At 36.0% G+C, this 18,393-nt stretch overlaps 2 protein-coding genes across 3 annotated transcripts in view; one reads left to right on the top strand and one right to left on the bottom strand.

Moving 5' to 3' along the window:
- LOC142336215 (cytochrome b-c1 complex subunit 1, mitochondrial-like) overlaps positions 1 to 4,660 on the bottom strand; it is a 313,919-nt gene extending 309,259 nt beyond the window's left edge. Inside the window, exon 1 of the mRNA XM_075384885.1 lies at positions 4,633 to 4,660. The gene's annotated coding sequence lies outside the window, so the exon portion shown is untranslated. The remainder of the gene's footprint in view (positions 1 to 4,632) is intronic.
- The window catches only part of LOC142336214 (uncharacterized), a 352,380-nt gene that overhangs the window by 209,777 nt on the left and 124,210 nt on the right, over positions 1 to 18,393 (top strand). For both annotated transcript variants that reach the window (XM_075384882.1, XM_075384881.1), the window contains exons 3-5: positions 4,771 to 4,991; positions 10,074 to 10,289; positions 16,535 to 16,915. In XM_075384882.1, the coding sequence (XP_075240997.1) occupies positions 4,771 to 4,991; positions 10,074 to 10,289; positions 16,535 to 16,915 (818 nt within the window). The remainder of the gene's footprint in view (positions 1 to 4,770; positions 4,992 to 10,073; positions 10,290 to 16,534; positions 16,916 to 18,393) is intronic.

Here is an 18,393-nt window from a genome sequence, read left to right as displayed (position 1 = left end):
AACTACATAGCTCTGCTCTAACCGTGCATTTCGTTATTGTCCTCTGCTGAAAGCCGATCAAAACCAAAACAAATCGTTCCTTCTTCCGCTCTAACCAAGCATTAAAATTATGATATGGATCTATTATGATTTGGATAAAACACGCTTAAAAAGTTAAAAGCGAGCTCACTATTACCTGTACCATATTTTGTTTTGTCTTATAGCGTTTCGGAAATCAGATGCTAACTCTCTGATGTCCTTAGCATTTGGATGTACTCCATTAGCAGAGACATGTCTGAGTCTGAATTTCTTGTGTCCCGCGAATGGAATCCTGTGATCTCGTGCCAAATGATGGTAACAGTCATTTAATTTTTTTATAGCTGCTGATTTATCTCGTCGACTTATGAGGGCCATAATGCTCACTTTGAAGTTGTGAAATTTAAATTTTTCAATTAGGAAATATATTTTGTCAGATGTTTCTATTGGTCCCATGAGAGGACGATCGTTTTTGTCAAATAAATTGTTGGTGCCCGCCATAACAATTACATTATAATTATTGTAAGTTTTCAAATCATCAAAAATCTTATCGCTACATAGAATTGAGATGCATCCTCCTGGACACGATATAGTCAGCGCATTTTCAATCCAAACACTCCAAACACTAGCGATGTACCCAGAATATATGTTTCATAAGTTTTCTTGTAACCTGTACGGACCTTTTAGTTCAACAAGGGAGCACCCTCTTCTCCAGAGATTTTTAATTTCGTTTATTCGACTCGACCTCTTCTGTTTACTATCCATTTTCCTTCTGAAAAGTAGTTTCAGTAACAACTGGAAGAAAGAAAGGTCTTGAGCTCCTTGCGAAAGAGTTTGTGATCTGAAAGAGTTTGTGATTTTGCGAAAGAGTGTGATTTTGCGTAGGTAGGACGGCATTGCATTCCATTTTCGTGGACCGTAAACTGAAAAGGTTCTTTTTCCATAGGAATTTCGAAAGCTCTGAACTTTTAGCTTCCAATGGTTTTCTGATCGTTTAGTACTATTTTTCTCTTGAACAAAATCAAGTCTTTAAGATAATTGGGTATATCAAGATCATATACAATTTTATGAAGAAACGGTAAGATTTTAAAATCGATTCTTTGAGCAATAGGTAGCCAATGCAGTTTATATCTATATTCTTTGCACGATTCTTGTTTCCGTAGATTGAATATGAAACGACAGGCAGCGTTTTGTACTCGTTGCAACTTTGCTATGCTTGACTTGTTTGTCCCTCCCAACAACGAATTGCAGTAATCCAACCGCGACAAGATAAGGTTTTGCACTGCAATTTTTTGAGTCTCAAGTGAGAGATAATGCTTTACTCTGTGCAACTTTTTTTTGTTCATTGTAGCAAGAACTCGTGACCTTATATATTTGCATATCAAAATTTAGGCACTCATCGACAGTCACTCCAAGAGTTATCAGGCTTTTATTCAGTTTCACTTCGCTGTCGTTGAGTTTGAAACTACCTATGTTGGATCGTTTTTTCTGAGTAGATAGTAAGAGGACTGCAGTCTTGTCTGGGTTTAGTTTGAGTTTTAAAGCAGTGCATGCTTCAAAGACTTTGCGTACTTTCGATTTCAGATCTTCCATTGAAGTTTCCTCTTGATTTGTTCTCATATTTGCATATAAAACTGTCGTCAGCATACATTTGATATCTCAGACCTACTTTTCTGAGGAGGTCGCCAATTGGTGTTATGTACATTGAGAAAACTAGAGGACCGAGAATAGAGCCTTGGGGAACTCCATAACGAACATCAGAATCAGAAGACAAAACTTTAGTAACTTGCGTTTGCGGTTTTCGATTGGTGATATAGGACATAATCCATTCTTTACATGTTCCAGTTATAAAGAATCGGTTTTCAATGATCTGATCTAGAATTTCAAAGTCAATGGTGTCAAAAGCCGCTGTTAGATCTTGGGCTATAACCAGGAGTGAGTTTGCCTTATCAAGTTCAGAGCAAAAATCATTTACTGTTTTCAAAAGGCAGGTTTCTGTTGTGGAATTTTCTGTAAGCGGATTGTTGAGGGTCAGGTAGACTATACTTTTCGAGGTGTTTTTTCAACTGCTCCAATGCAACTTTCTCTATCACTTTAGAAAGAAAAGATGAGTTTGCAATGTGTCGATAGTTATTTGGTTTTTCAGGGTCGAGTGAGATTTTTTCCAATTTTGCTCTGATGATGCATCTTTTGAACAATTTCGGGAAGATACCTTGATGAAGGCTTTTGTTTATGAGAGTTAGAAAGTAGGGCGTCCAAGACTTACAAAGTGACTTGCAGAGTTTTCCCGGTATTGGGTCTAAATACCAAAAAGGTTTAGACGTTTCGTTAAGGATTCGATAATTAGATAATTAACGTCAATAGAATGAAAACTGTCTAAAAATGTGCGGTTGTTTGAGTTGAATTCTTCTGTTGAGAATAGACTCGCATTCGTGATCAAATTTTTGTTCTCTATGGAATTTCGAATCTTGCTTATCTTGTTCTTAAAAAAGATGTTGAACTTCTCGGCTATTTCTTTGTCTGTACCCCAACCTGACGGTAACGTTTCCAGCGACCTGATTCCGAGCAATTGATTAAAACATTGAGCTTTTTCTTCAAGTCTAGATTTTTGTTAATGTTCTTTTTAAAGAACGCTGTTTTCTTTTGTCGAAAAACCGTTTTGCATTTCTGAATTACTCCAAGTAATTTTCTCTGTTCTGATACGTTTGGATCTTCCTGAATTTCTTTTCCATTTTACGACAATTTCTTTTGAGTTCTTGTAACTCTTTGTGGAAGAACGGACAGATTCTGATTTTAGAGTTTCTTCTAATGATTGGCACTGTTTCTCGTTCTGCTATCAGAAAAGCATCTATCAGTAACTCGCAGCTTTCTTCAGGGCAATTCAGGTTCTGATTTAGGGTCAACATTAGATCAAGTTCGTTTTCAAATTTTACTTTATCAGTTTTATTCCATGATTTTATAAATTCGTGTCTTTGATGTCTAATCAATTCCTTTCCTCGTGACAGATTAAACCTGATCATTTTGTGATCACTGTAGTTCACATTTCTGATTTCGATTGTTGAAGTTGCAGTGCGCTGATTAGTGACTTAAAGGTTAAGAGTTTTACCTCCTTGGTGGGTTGATTCTTCGATAAGCTGAGTTAGTAATGTTTCATCGAAAAGATTCAAGCGCTTTGTGGGAGGTTGAAGTCACCCAAGAAGATAAGATCACTTTCCATTGACAAAGGCAGGATACGTTCATATAAGAATTCAGAGAAAACTTTAAAACTAACTGAGGGCGGTATATACAAAAGACATATTTTAAGTCTTCCCTCATTCATAGTGAAGAAAGCAGCTTCAAAATCGGGAGTACAACTCGACGATAGGGATATTAATTTTAGCTCTCGTTTAAAAATGACTGCAAGTCCACCGCCTTTTGCGAAGTTCCGTGGATGGCTGTAGTGATGAAAATGCGGGGAGTTTTCGTACGCTTGGCTTGAGTTATTATAAAATTTTCATCAAATTCTCCAGACAACCATGACTCAGTTATGAAGAATAAATCTATATCGTTATTTAAGATTTCATCCGGAGTTTCAGCAGTTTTATTTCGCATCGATCTTATGTTTAGAAGGGCACATGTTCTAGAATTATTTAGTCAGTTTCCTGGCTTCTTCATTAAGATAAAACCTACCATTAACAACATTTTCAGGCCAGAAACCGTTTTTCTCAACAAACTCTGCTGCTGTCTCTGGGAAGACAAGATGATAGCTTCTTAAATTTGATCCTTCTTTGCTGACCTCTCTTATGTGATGTACTTCAGCTCCATTTTTCTGACACCATTTTCTTATGAGATCTTTGGTGCAATTTTCGTTCAGTCTGCCGAGATATATATGTCTTCTACTCTGCTTCTTTTTCACACCCATGAAATTATCCGAGCTTGTTTTATCCGGCCTTCACAATCATTTGGTTTTGGTCTCTTCGCGCTATTGTTGCTATCAATTCGCTCCCTGCCAAAAACGTTTGCTGTTCGCGAATGGCAGGATGTTTCTGAGCCGATGGTAAGCAACGGATTTTGTTCAACTACACTGGCATATCTTTCTGTTTCTGAAAAAACGAGCTGTATTTCGGTTTGAATTGGTTAACTTGATCGTACATTATGTCCATCTTTTCAGGGATTTTTTCAAATTTGGCTATTTTCAACTTCAATTCTGATAGTTCAAAAGCAATATCTGCTAGTGATGAAGAATTGCAACTATCGCAAGACCACAAAATATTTCCCTTGGTTGCTTCTTTTAGTCCGACACATAACTTGTGAGCTGGCTTTTTGCACAGGAAACAGTTCAGAGTTTCAGTTTGCTGGGCTCCTTCACCACATAATACACAAGTACTTTGTTGTGCCCACGATAGTAAACTTCCCGATGTCATTGTTTGTATCAGATATCTGCTGTTTGACTGGTTTATCGTTTACTTAGTGAAATTCGACCCTAACCGGGTATATCGAGATAGATATATTTTGTTTTCTTTTTCAACCCTAGCCGGGTAATCAGTACTCTTCTTTCTGTTTTGTTCTGTGGGAATTGCCAGTGATATTTGATCAATCTAATAATCTGAAAAGACTTATTAAACAGCAGGAAATGCTATTTAATAAGTTTATCACAACAATTAGGCTTTAATTAGGCTATTTAATAAGTTTATCACAACAAAGTTAGAGCAACAAACAATTAGGGAGTTTGTTGCTCTAACTTTTTCTGGAATGTTTGGAACTTAAATGCTTCAGACACACCTGAAGTGGCGTCTCCCAGTTTGTTTGAAAGCAGCAATGGAAGCTGCACGCCAGCAAACAAGCAATCCTCCACATTCGTCAGCAAACCACTTCAGCAACAAGCGGCGCTTTCCAGTCCATCTGCAACCACGGTACCAGTGGCCAAAGTTCTTCCACAGAGGAAAAAGAATGAGAATTCAGTGCAGAAACCAAATGCATCAGGCAATAACTCAAAGGTGAACTAGAAAAGCAACAAAATTTCTGTGGTTATTACCTAGTGGTTATAGTAAAATTGCGGAATATGCGCTGAACGTCGCATGGTTGTCAGCTGCTTTTGTTTATTGAGCTCTGACTCAATGGCTTCTTTTTTGGGGCTTACCGGGTTGTTCTGCTCATGTTTTTCTGGCCTCTTCGCTGAACAGATATCAGCTATTGTTCTCCCAAGTTGCTTGCTTTAACACGTACCATACGGGGAGTAAATAATCGGGGGCAATCGTTACATGATTAGTGTAATGATAGTATGGCGCTTTAGCTTTTGATTGGTTGATAAAAATAGAAAATGGAAAAATATTACACGCAGTAAAATTGTATAATTTCAGTTCTTGCCACTACCACACCTCCGCTCAGTCGCTTGTATTAAGCACCCCTTTTAACTTAGAAATTAACTTAGCAGAAATCAGAACGTTTTTGCCTCGTACTCCGCACTTGCAAAACTTTAAAAAAAGAACACTGAATTCAATCCATTATTGCTGTGCAAAAACAAATCAGTAGATTGCGCAAAACAAAATGGCAGTGCAAAGTATCAATAATAATAATAGCAATGTCTTTACTGAAAAAAATTTATTTATTCAAATTGGAACCCAAGAAAAGTTAGTTTTTAAACCTTACATGTTTCCAAGAAAAACAATCCGATAACTGCATACAAGGTCTCTTTTAAATTCCTCAAAAATATGATTAAAGATTTGTTTTTTGTTTTTTTTTATTTTCGTTTCTTAAGAGACAAGGTAAAGAGTTCTCTAATTTTGAGCTCTTGAATTTATAGCCCCAGTACTCGAGTCGAGTTTTTTCATTTTTGTTAATTTTCCAGGTTTTAAGTTCACGTGCCCTGCTTTTATCAAATGCAGGTAGTTGGTTGGTTTTAATCTTCCAGATGTAATAAATTCGCTTTAATTTCAAAAAATAATGCATAGGTAGAATTTTATGCTTTAGTTTCAGATCTCTAGATGAATCAAACTTGTTTCTAAAGAAGGTAGCTTTAACTGCCCAATTGAGTTGTCTGTCCAATGTTAGAACAAGATTTTGGTTGATAGACTGAATGGTAGTTGCTGAATAATATATGTGACTCAAAACTAATGCGTTGAGAATGAGTTTTTTCATATCCTGTGGAATTGTTCTTCTTATTGTATAAATAGTCTTAATACCGGTAGCCATTTTTTTAGTATGGGTTTTGTTTCTTCTTGGAAAGTTTAATAATCTATCAACGTAGACGCCTAAGTATTTCATTGCCTCTTTTTCATCAATGACTACATTGTCAATAACCATTTGTGTATTGGTAGTTAGTTTTGTTTCGCTAAAGATTATGAACTCTGTTTTAGAGGCATTGAATCTTAACTCATTTGATTGGAAAAAGGTAATTAACTTTTGTATTTCCATTTCTAGATTTTTTTTGCCATATTCGATTGAGGTATTAGATGTGAGAACGATTGTGTCATCTGCATATTGAATAAGCTCTGTTTCGTTGTCAAGGTATTTATGCATGTCATTTATGTATAAATTGAACAGCAGTGGACCAAGGACCGTTACTTGAGGAACTTCTGTTGTGAGTTCAACTGGATCCGATAGAATGTCTTGTATCTTTACTTGCTGCTCGCGATGAGACAGAAAATTTTTGATTAATAGCCTTGACGATGTATTAAAAACTAACTTATCTAATTTTTCATCGAGAATTTTGTGGTTTATGGAGTCAAAAGCCTTGGATAAATCCAGTAGAGCAGCAGATACATATTTACTTCTATCAACTTCTGATCGTATAAACTCAGTACTTGATTGCATCTGTGGTTGAAAATCTTTTTCTAAATCCATATTGCGTTTTGGTGATCAGCTTTTCACTCCATAAGTAATCTACAATTTGGTCTCTGAGAAGAGTTTCAAAAGTTTTTGTTTTGATATACATGGTGTGAGTTAAATTGGTCTATAGTTGTCTGGATCCTCTGTGTCTCCTTTTTTGAAAAGTGGTATTACAATGGCTTTCTTTAAAGATTTTGGAAAACTTAGTTCTTTGATGGATTGATTTATTATGAATGACAGATGTGGAACAAGTTCCGACGCTGCATCTTTAAGTGCCCATACTAGTATCGATGAAGGGCCTTGTAGTTTACTTACCTTGAGATGACGTAAGGCGTCATGACATTCCTTATCAGTGACAAAACGGAAACTGAAAGTTCGTTTTGGAGGATTGTTTTTCTCTCTAAGGCCCCTGTAAACTTTTGGTCCTTTGTATTCGCCAAGTTGAGAAAATGGAAAATTAATCAGTTGCCATTTTTGCCTGTCCGTTGCCGCAGCTTCAATGAGATCTGCGTAAAATTTGTTGAAATCATTTGTTTCTGATTTAAAAACATCTTGCTTTAGTTTTAAAAATGTTTTGTAGTTTTCGTCGTTTAAAAATTAGGAAATTTTAAGAGACTTAGTTTTTCTAGTTAGCCATTTATCAGCCAATTGAAAACTTTTTTATTGTTTCGTATATAGCATTTTTTGAGAGGCGCATGGTGATTTAGTACTTGCGCTAGAAGATAATCAAAGACTTCAACCATTTGAGATGGGTTCAAATTGTTGTTATATAAAAGTGACCAATTTAAGTCCCTTACAGATGTTTGGTAGCTTGATTTTTTATAGTTGCTCTTGTCATGAATATATTGAATCAATCGGGGTTGTTTTGTTTTTGCATAGCAGTTAAAAATTCCTAAAACACCAAAATGGCCACTTTTTAGGTTAGTATCACAAGTGAAAACCTTTTCGAATAGGCTGGGTTCACATATGATATAATCAATTAAGGTTTGAGTTTTTGAGTCGTTGGAGATTCTTGTTGGTTCTTTGTTATTCTGAACCTGTAGTCCATAAGGTGTAGTTATTGTACACAGTTTTTCTCGTTCTCCCTTTTTTAAAAAATCAATGTTGAAATCGCCTGTCACAATTATCTGCTTATTTTCAGTGGTAGCATAGTCAAGGTTCAAAGCTAATTCATCTAAAAACAAGCCAGATTGTTTTTTATTCGGGCAGTAAGAAATATTTAGTAACACTTGTTTTTTGTTTGCGATGGTGAGATTTATCCAGATCGATTCAAACTGGGGGCTAAAATTGTTCAGATCACGCCTTATTTTTGGCGACAGATGTTTTGGAATTAGTGCCATAACTCCTCCCCCCTTTTCTTATTGTCAGACATCAACGCTAACCAGTCGTTGCACAAGCATACATAGTCGTCTAACAGAGGATTGCAGAAATTTTCATCCTCAAATTCCGTTAACCAGGTCTCAGTGAGGGTCTGAGTTTGAGACAAAATTGGTCCTGGATTTGTTTCAATGTCGCCAGATCTAAGAAGATTGATTAATATGAAAAGAAAAGAAATAAAATTGAGAGTAATTAAAAGAGTTGCAGTTAGTTTTACTGTTAAAGTAAAATTAAAAGAGAGGCCCTTGCATACAGTCTTTTTATAGTACAATTTGTTTTGAATTTTCTTCCTCTATTGACGCGGGAAAGCTTGAGGTCAATAGAAGAAAGAGGACAAAAAACTTTTTTTGGGCTAGATAAAGCATAAGTATGATCACAAGAAGTTGTTATAACTACGCTTCCGTAAACACTGTTTTCAATTCCGTAGTGTCATCAAAAGTTGTAGTTACGGGCAGTTGTGTTACAATACTGAGCATGTGACGCATTTGCAGCATAATTTGGATTATATTGGTGTTGCCAAACATTTGAGTTATATAACGGATTAAATCTGTGTTGCCTGTTGAATTGGATTTTGTTTGCTTTTGCATATTTAACGTCATTCGAACGGCCCTGTAAATCTGTTTGCACTTTATTGTTAGAAGGAACGTTGTTGTCTACTCGACCGTTTGAGCTAAGTAATAAATGCGACAGCATCCATTTTTTTTAGCAAAGGGACTCCAAATCGATGGTTAAGGTGCACATTATCAAAGAATAAATAATTGTATCCAACGTTGTTGTCGTCTGTTTTATCGGTACTAGTTTCTTCCTCTTTAATGTTTTTGTTCACATTCAAGATTTTAAATCCAATTTGGTTACTGTATGTGCTATGTATTAGCTCATTAAACTCGTCAATGCAATTGTTTTTGTCCATGTTTTGCGGTTATTTTTTCAGAGGAAGAATTTCGCATACAACAAATACTTCTGGTTGGAACTTTTCAATACATTTTTTAACGAGTTTGGCATGATCCGCAAAGTTGTCTTGCGCACTTTTTTGATGATGTTTAAGAACATTGTTCGTGCCGTCTTGTATTAGCGTTTCAATTTTTCTGTCTTCATACTCACATACAACCTTTAATTTTTCATTAGTGGTGGATCCCCTGTATGGATGTTCAGCACAATCAATCGGAATTGTTTTTATCAAATTCCAATTTAGCAATTATGCTACTGCCCAAGGCTAAATTTCGAGTCTCCTCTCGAAAAGGTTTTTTTTTGGAAGGATCTTACTTTCTCGAAGTCGTCCGTTTGCGTGCTCATTTCTACCGTGATTCCTGGTCGTGCTTGGATTCCACTCTCCAGAGTCCTGGCTGAGTCATCGTGCAATATTGAACCGCCGTCAAGCATCTTTTGAGCATATTTGGTAATAACATCTTTTATAAACATATCTTTTTCCTCCAACTTTATTTGTAATTTATCAAAAACTTTGAACGCTTCCTCCTTTGAGAGGCTCATGTAGGCTTGTTTGCTAATCATTTTTCCAAGTGAGGCAAATAGAGAATCGAATTTGTGATACGGAAGCAAAAAGAACAATTCAGTTAATGAACATTGATGTTTAAACAGAAAAGTAAATAAGAAATTGCGTCACTCAATGGTAAATAGCGTTTTAGAACAAAGCAAAGAGAGCAGCTGTTTTAGAACAAAGCTAAGCGGTGTCTCTTAGCAAAATACTGAATAAAAACAGTACTAGAAGGATAATAACTCTATAGCGAAACCTCCTTGAATGAGGAAATGCCACAGATAGCAACGATTAGATGAAAATTAGTTGCCTGGATTATACTTGCAAGAAATTTACGGCTGTAAGTTTTCATTTAGCTGATACTGAAATTGATGTATCTTAGAATGACACAGAACCACTGTTGACATCATCCAATTGTGAATTGACTGGCACCGGTGGAGATGGCATACCATCGCTTTCTGATCAAGAGGGTGAGTTGATTTTCGCTCCCAGCAGCGGCAGTACTCAAATGAGACCAAGTGGGGGACAATCTACTTCCCAACCTAATCTGATTGCTGTTCAACATTATCATTCGCCTGGTGCTGAAGCCGAGCAACTGGTAAGTTGCTTAACTGAGCAGCTGAGTATGGGTCTCAAAAAGTTGAGAGATTTACATTTGGAATTTTGAGTTTTTAAGCGTTTCAAAAATTTACTGAACTTTGTGTTTTGTTTCACTTATTCCAGGGCCAAGTTACTCTTGAGCACGTTGAAATTTTGAAAGAATCAATCTGGATTGATTTTATGTTAATTTTTTAAAACTTGGTTTAGAACATAAGACCTTTTCGTGAAAGCTTGACAACTCAAACGAATTTTCAATTGTTTTCAAACGAAGTATGAAACAGTTGTCGTAGTTGTATGTCTCTCAAATGCAGGTAATTCGACTTTTCAATTAACGTCTATGTCCTGAAGCGTTTGAGTCTTGCGTCATCTATATTGATCTTCCATTCCAAATTGGTGGTAGTTATCTACTGAAATTCATCAAAATTTAGTCAAAATCCAAGATAAATGAGTAAATGACAGGAAGTGTGACAGCTGTCCTGTTCTTTTTTTTGACATATTGGGTCTTGACAGCTGAACTGTTCATCTCTTGTTCTTCGCAAAATTTAGGTTCGTAAAACTAAAAACATGAGGAATCAAAAAGAATTTACAATTGACTTGATATCAAATGCATCGATGGGTGTTTTTTTTACCAATAATACCATGGCAATTTTCGAAATCAACTCACTCAACCATTACAATTATTAATAGCCGCCGTCAGCTTCTCAAAAGGCTATTATTTGGGCGCTCTCATTTTTTAAATTTTGCTTTACCTTTTGATCATGTTTTTCGTTTTACACAAGTCAACGATTTTCACGTTGAGTTTTGACTTACTTCACTCACTGTTTCAACTGAATTGATTCTAAATTCTTTCACGCATTAGAACGATTGCTAGCTGATATTAGTATTAAGCTTAATAGCGTTCATATTAGAAGCTGAAGTAACTATCGGTTTAAAATCTAACTCAAACTACACACACAAAATTTGAAACTTTTTTCAATTTCTATCTCCTTTTTTTTCTGTTTCAATCCCGGTTTAATCCTAGCGCGTCAACGGCGTCTATTTTCCGGAAATCTGTTGGCTATGTTAAGAAGACTGGCAAGTTGCCCTCGCTTCAATATCTTTTCTGTCAACCATCAACAATGTGAACCGAAATAGTTAAGTATGTTAACTCTGGTGCTGAACTTGATGTTTCATTGGACAACTTTGAGGATTTTGCAAAAGCATATACAACAATTCAGAAGAGCATAAATAAAACTGGTTTCTTTCTTCGGGCTTATATTTTTCGCGGTGTTTTTGAGACTGTAGGTCTACAGAGCAATAGCAGCTATTTTCTGTCAATCTGCCAGCTATGTTTTGAATTTCTCAGGTTGGATTATAAATAACGTTTTCTAGATTCCTCACGTTTTCCTGGGACTGAACTGGTAATGGTTGGAAATCCAAAAGAATTCCTAATTGTAATTTATTTTCAATTTGTTAATTTTTTAGTGATTTAGGTTTTCTCAATCCATTAAAATGTTTTTGTCTTTGCCTTCAATTCAATTCTTTGTGTTATATTTCACGATTTGTCCTGCTATATTTTTTTGTTCGTCATTTTTGCAGTTCTTTGCAAAATCACGCTCACTTCAAATGATAAATCTGCTTGTTTATGCTATTTCGACTGAATTGCGTGTTTGACGGCGCCTTTCACTTTTATTGGAACGATGTTTTTCGTGTGCTTATGTTTTTTGTCACAACTGATTTACCGTACTCTCAAATATGACTTTCCCTGGTCTCAGGATTTTTGGTTTGCGAGGTCATTTCATAGAAAGAATGCATTATACAATTTATAAATCAAACTTTGACATCATGTTTTTCACTGTGTTTTTGAGACTGTAGGTCTACAGAGCAATAGCAGCCATTTTCTGTCAATCTGCCAGCTATGTTTTGAATTTCCTAGGTTGGATTATAAGTAACGTTTTCTAGATTCCTCACGTTTTCCTTGGACTGAAATGGTAACGGTTGGAAATTCAAAAGAATTCCTAATTTTAATTCATTTTTTTTTCAATTTCTTGATTTTTAAGTGATTTTACGAAAATTAATGTGTGTAGTCTAATTGGAACTTCCTTTATTCTGAAGGAAATATAATGAATATAGATTTTGGGAATTTGACAGCAACACTCGACATAGGGAAAACGTCAAAAATTAATGATCTATTTGTTTTGTAGACATATGCAATTCTTCGTTCAATTTCCTTTCATCTTTTTTAACGGCAGCAGTTTTCAAAATCAAGATTCTTTATGGCAAAATTTTCTAGTTGTCTTTGGAAATATCGTAGAAATCAATCCACTGAAGGCAGAAATTGTTTTCAAGTTTAAGCTGTGGTGGAACATTCTGTACTAGACCACCTCTTAAGAGCCGCCTTGTTTTTTATCTGGGGCTTGTTTTATATAGAATAATAGCAATACACATTCATACAATAACATAGTAAGCAGTCAGGGTACTTCAGAAATGCTCTGAATTTCATTTGATTTTTCCAACGCGCAGAAAAGTTGTTCAAAACCGACAAGAGATTTTTTAAGCGCTGAGAAACTTGTTACTTGTACGCTGTGTTAGTTTGCTAATTATTTTTTGAAACAAAAGCTGTCTGAAGTCATTTTCATGTTAAATTTGAGAATTTTTTGACGTATAATTTTTGAATACCATGATTGAAGTTTGTTACGTTTATCATTGGCCCTCCAGTCGACTCGTTGTTCTTTTGAAACACTTCAGAATAATTCAGGGAGTTTGTTGCTCTAACTTTTTCTGGAATGTTTGGAACTGAAATGCTTCAGACACCTGAAGTGGCGTCTCCCAGTTTGTTTGAGAGCAGCAATGGAAGCTGCACGTCAGCAAGTAAGCAAGTCGCCACATTCGTCATCAAAGCACTTCAATAAGTGGGGCAAAATGAATATGGCGCTGACCATTCACTTCGTAATTAATTTACGCGAAAAAGATCAGCCCAGACGCAAAGAACTTTGTTCTTCTTTTTCGGTTAAAAAGGGAATTGCTTTGCTCTTCGGGAGCACCTAGCATAAAGTTTCGAAAACCCAATTCCTTCAATAGTTTTGTTTTTTGTAACATACTTTAACACCCCAATTTCCTTACAGTCTTTTAACAGAATTTGCATTTAAGACGAAGAACCCTTACCTCGATCTTTTTTCCACAGTAGAAGGAGAGAAAGTCGGAGACAATAATGTTACTATTCACAGGTTTCAGCAGTTGAGAAACAAAGTCCTATGGGTATAGCTTGGCCTCGGATATTAAAATCAGACAATTGCAAATGATAAGAGTTCCTTATTTAAGAACTAAAGTTGAATTAATATAATTGAATTAGCATTTCCATGTCATCAAAGGAGAATTTGTTCACCCCAATAGATATAATTGACTTAAGTAATCAAAAATGGGGTGCTTCAAGTATCAATACGGAATATTGTGATCCCCCAGCTATTAAAATGCCAAGATTTTTTTTATTTTTATGAAACGATTAGAATTATTGCAAAAATATAACCACTATAAAAGGAGGCCAAGCAACCGGTTCTGCTCATCACTCAAAATTAAAATCAAAACGAATCAATTTGGTCGGGTATGGAAAATAACGCGAATATCGAACGTCCACGCGTTTGCGTAGAGTTTCACGAGATGAATCGGAGGACGGGAGCAATATAGAGATCAGGCTGTTCAAGTTTGCGAACAGTGAACGGTATCTAAACCAATCAGTTTCGGCGCCTCAGCAACATTTCACAGAAGTAATGGATTCGTGTACACTTGATTCGGACATATTGAAAGTTATCATTGAGGGAAAAGTTAATTGTGAGGGGAGAATTGTGGTTAACTTCAACGTTTGCAAGCGAATTTGGGTTGATAGTAAGAACTGCGAAGTGATTCGCGCTATAAAGGCTAATATTTTGTTTCATCTGTGCTGGAGTCTATTATAGGTTGGGACTAAGATTTTGAAACGGTATATGGCTGGGTTGATGTATGCAAGAGGTTTGATAGTTAAATGTCTAGATAGTTGTTTCTATTTAGACTCCGACACCACGTACTACCGATTTGCAGTCAAATACTTTGACCCCCAAGACATCATATTGAGTGTGTTCTGCTTTAAGAAGTGTGCCTCAATGGAGACACGTTGGAGCTTAGTTATACCGCAATGCATTTGCGGCACTAATGATCTATCTCAGACAGTAAATCGAGCGAAACGAGAGAGAATCACAACGAATGATTCCTATTGCCAAAATCAAACCAAGCAAACGGGTAAAGAAGGGGAGCGAAAACAACCCACTCGAGGTTGTTGACTTGGCTTCGGAAGATGACTTGCCTCTGATAAACTTCAGAGATGCATCAGAATAGACTTTTAGAAACTCAATCTAGAAACTGAAAACTTGTAACTTTGTTGAAAGTGTATAAACTAGTACTGTTGTAGTACTGTTTTTTGTTCATTCGCTCATGCATTTTCAACTGAAGTGCGTGCGTTACGTCATTTTTTGCTCTTAGTGGAGCGGGTGTTTTTGTTCGTTCGCGTGATTAAATTTTTGGGCACGCGTTTCTTACCTCACTCTCAAAAATGATTTATCACTTTGAAATTGACTTTTTTACTTTAATTCAAAGAGATAAGGTCAAGTGAATGTGTGTCACTCTAAATGAAGGTCATTGAGAGCAGCTAATAGAGGCAGCATAATCTAATACAGATTCTTAATCAAAAGATAACTTCTCAGCCTTCAATGAAAAGACTAATTTTTTGGTCTGATTTTTTACTGTTTTCTGAGACTGCAGATCTTCAAAGCTGTTGCGGCTATTTTCTGGCAACCTGCCGGCTTTGTTTAATGCAAAACAACTCCATCTGAATTGGAACTCTTTGGTTCAAATTTTGTATTTCTTACTTCACCATAATTACAAGACCCAAGCTAATCAATCGTGTTTTCATGATTGATTTCATTAGACAAGTCTAGATAAAATTAGTTTTATTTGACAAGGCCAAAACACAATGTGATGAATGAAAATCAGACAATAAATATTTTATTCTTTTTTTGTCTACTGTTGAATTGTTTTTGATTCATATGTGCTTTCACCAAATAATGGTTTGGTAAATTGAGCACACAAGACTAAGAAGCACAACAGACATCAAGCAAACTGGTCAATTGGCAATATGTCAAACACAAAGATAACGCAGTAGATAATGAGCTAATAAACGAACTTTGTATGAACTAACCTTGATGAAATTTGGTATATGTTTGCCAAAAAGTGGCAAAAAAGATGTTCCTGTAGTACGGTAGTTTAGGCTGAAAAGCTATGAAACAACTAAAAGGTATATAAAGCACCAAATGATTGGGTTCGAGACTAATCGGTGAATGGAGACATTTTCTGTGCAGTAGACCACCCCAAATTTTACAAAACAAAAAATTTTTAACATTTTTGGCTAAAAATTGGGCTGGTTTTGATAAAATTAGATTATGAACTAGCAGCAAAGTAAAACATAAATCAGACGAATGAAATAATATGGCACCATAAAATCAATAAAAACTGACTAGAACCTCCAAAATAGGGGGGACATTTCAAGTTTCATTTTTTTCAATTGTCCCCCGTTGTTGTTGGGCGTAGAAAATCAGGCTTCCAAAAAGTGTCCCCCCGCCCCCCGTTGAGGTTCTAGTCAGAATTTTATGCTACTCCTAAGCTGTGTACTCAAAAAACTTCTTTTGAGAGCTAGCAGTGTTTGAAGTTTAATTTCAAAATAAGGGTAGTGTTCAAAATAAGAATCTCGGTTTTTTTCGTTTGTTTAAATCCTGTCAGACTTCTTTTAATGTCAGTTTTTGTACTGTGTGCCAGTTGTTTATTTTTACCTTTTTTCGCGCTTTTGTTCTAGAACATTCCTTTGTTTTCACTTCTCTTGTGTTTTTTGTTCACGCTTGACTTCTTGGTTTTAATTTTTTAATGCTGTAGTCTAGGCCGACGGAATTCGACGTTTCGAGCCCCTCAATAGTCGGAGTTTTTGCACCCATAAAAAATTGTCTGGGCTAACTCCCCGCCCAGAATTAAATTGAATTAAATTGCCTCGTTCGAGAGCAATTTGTCCGACCTCAGTCGGTTTAGCTTTTTGATAATCTTTATAAATATTTTGCAAAGTTTTGTGAGCAGTTTATGAGTAGTTTCCTGGTTTTCTACCTGACCTTTAATTAGTGTGCGGAGTCGATTTCTGGATCTTAAAAATGACGATAAATAAGAATTGGTTATGTATGCTCTTTCTTTTAGAATAGTAGTCCTGTTTCTACAACTGCTTCTATTGGCAAGAATAACAATCAATCACAACTTGCGAACGAGTTGGCAACTCCGAATGCATTAACTGGGTTTTCAGTGCAGTCAGTGGAAGAAATAATAAATCTGATGAAGAGCAGCAACATTTCAGTTTTTGATGCGGAGCAGAAAGCGAACCAAGTGATGGTCCAACTGCTTGATGCAATGGTCGATTTGATTAGAAAGTCGCATGTCATCACGAAACTGGATGACTTGAGTTCGGGCAAACTAGCTAAATATTTGGAGTTTCATTCCAGACTGAATGAGGCTATCAAAGACAGCAAAGAGAAGTCAATTTTGAAAATGAGAGCAGAGCTGGCTGTCAAAGTGTCCGAACAAGTTGGTAAATCTTTTCTGGATCTATTCCGGTCCCATTGCCGTTTATGGCCACGCGATGGTAATTGTATTGTTATAAAGCGTTTTGTTTGCAGTTTGTAAAACAAGCGGAATCCTTTTTTGTTCACCACAAGCGAAATCTTTCACCATTAGCGAACAAAGTTTGTCGCGATCTTGTCTGTGTGGAATTTTTATGCAAAAATTTTGCTTGACTGTTTTTGTGCTTTTTTGTTCCAGAACTTCATTCCACTCTCGTGACTAAATTGGTGGCAGTTTACTACAAAAAGTCAGACAAAAAGTGCGCCAAAATTGTGCTCAATTTTCACTTTAAATCTTAGTGATATTTACTAACTTCTAATGACGTCATTATAAGCCCCTGAGTGCACTTCTTAGTCCCCCTGCCCCTGCTACCCTGGAGGAGGGGGACTAAGAGCTGAGTGATGATTGTTCGGATTTATGAACCCCAATCGAATCTATGTCAGCTCTTGGTAAAATGATTTGTCCAATAGCCGCGAAGCGATAGCGGCTATTATTGGAGACATCGTGGTTTTTTACAATTCAAAGAATTTGAATTGTACTGGGGCGCTGTCTTTTTTTAAGATCTGTTCACACATTTTCATGATTTTTGAAGTCAAATTGGAGAAGTGATTTTGGTCACGCCAAAACAGGAAGTGGAGCGAAAAAGCTAGTAGTTTTGCGGCGTGAAATTTTTTCACTCTAATTTTAAAGTAGAGCGAGAAAACGGTGTTTGAACAAAAATTCGCTTTCTTGCTAATTTTTGTTTGTTCACATGCGGTAATTTCATTTTGATTTTTACTGTTTTCGATTTTTTGGTTCTTTTTTTTAAATGTTTTTTCCATTCCATCCAGTTCATTCAAGGCCTAGTTTTTTGTTTGAAACAAATTTTCCTTTCTCGCTCTTAGTTTTTTTTGTTCACAGGCGTCATTTATACTTAGATTTTCTGCTTAATAGCCGCACAGCGATAGCTGGGGCTATTATTGGCCTTCTCTTGGTTTTTTTTATTTCGTTGTCGCGATTTTTGTTACGACCATATGACGTCACAACTGCTTCAAATCTGCTTTTTGTTCATTCGTTCATGCAATTTCAACTGAAGTGCGTGCGTGACGTCATTTTTCGCTCTTAGTGGAGCGAGTTTTTGTTCATTCGCGTGATTAAAATTTTGGTCACACTTGACTTACCTCATTCACAAAAATGACTTCCTCACTTTGAAATTGACTTTTATTTACTTCAATTCAAATAGATAAGGTCAAATGGGTTTGAGTCACTCTAAATGAAGGTTATTTGAGAGCAGCTAATAGAGGCAGCAAAAACTTATACAGATTTTTAATCAAAATATAACATATCAGCCTTCAATGAAAAGACGAATTTTTGGTCTGTCTTTTTTACTGTTTTTTGAGACTACAGATTACGAAGCTATTGCGGCTATTTTCTCGCGATCTGCCAGCTATGTTTTTTTTATA

The sequence above is a fragment of the Convolutriloba macropyga genome, chromosome 3, assembly GCF_964194025.1.
Source record: "Convolutriloba macropyga chromosome 3, txConMacr16.3, whole genome shotgun sequence".
NCBI lineage: Eukaryota > Metazoa > Xenacoelomorpha > Acoela > Convolutidae > Convolutriloba > Convolutriloba macropyga.
This window is presented reverse-complemented; position numbering and strand designations above follow the sequence as displayed.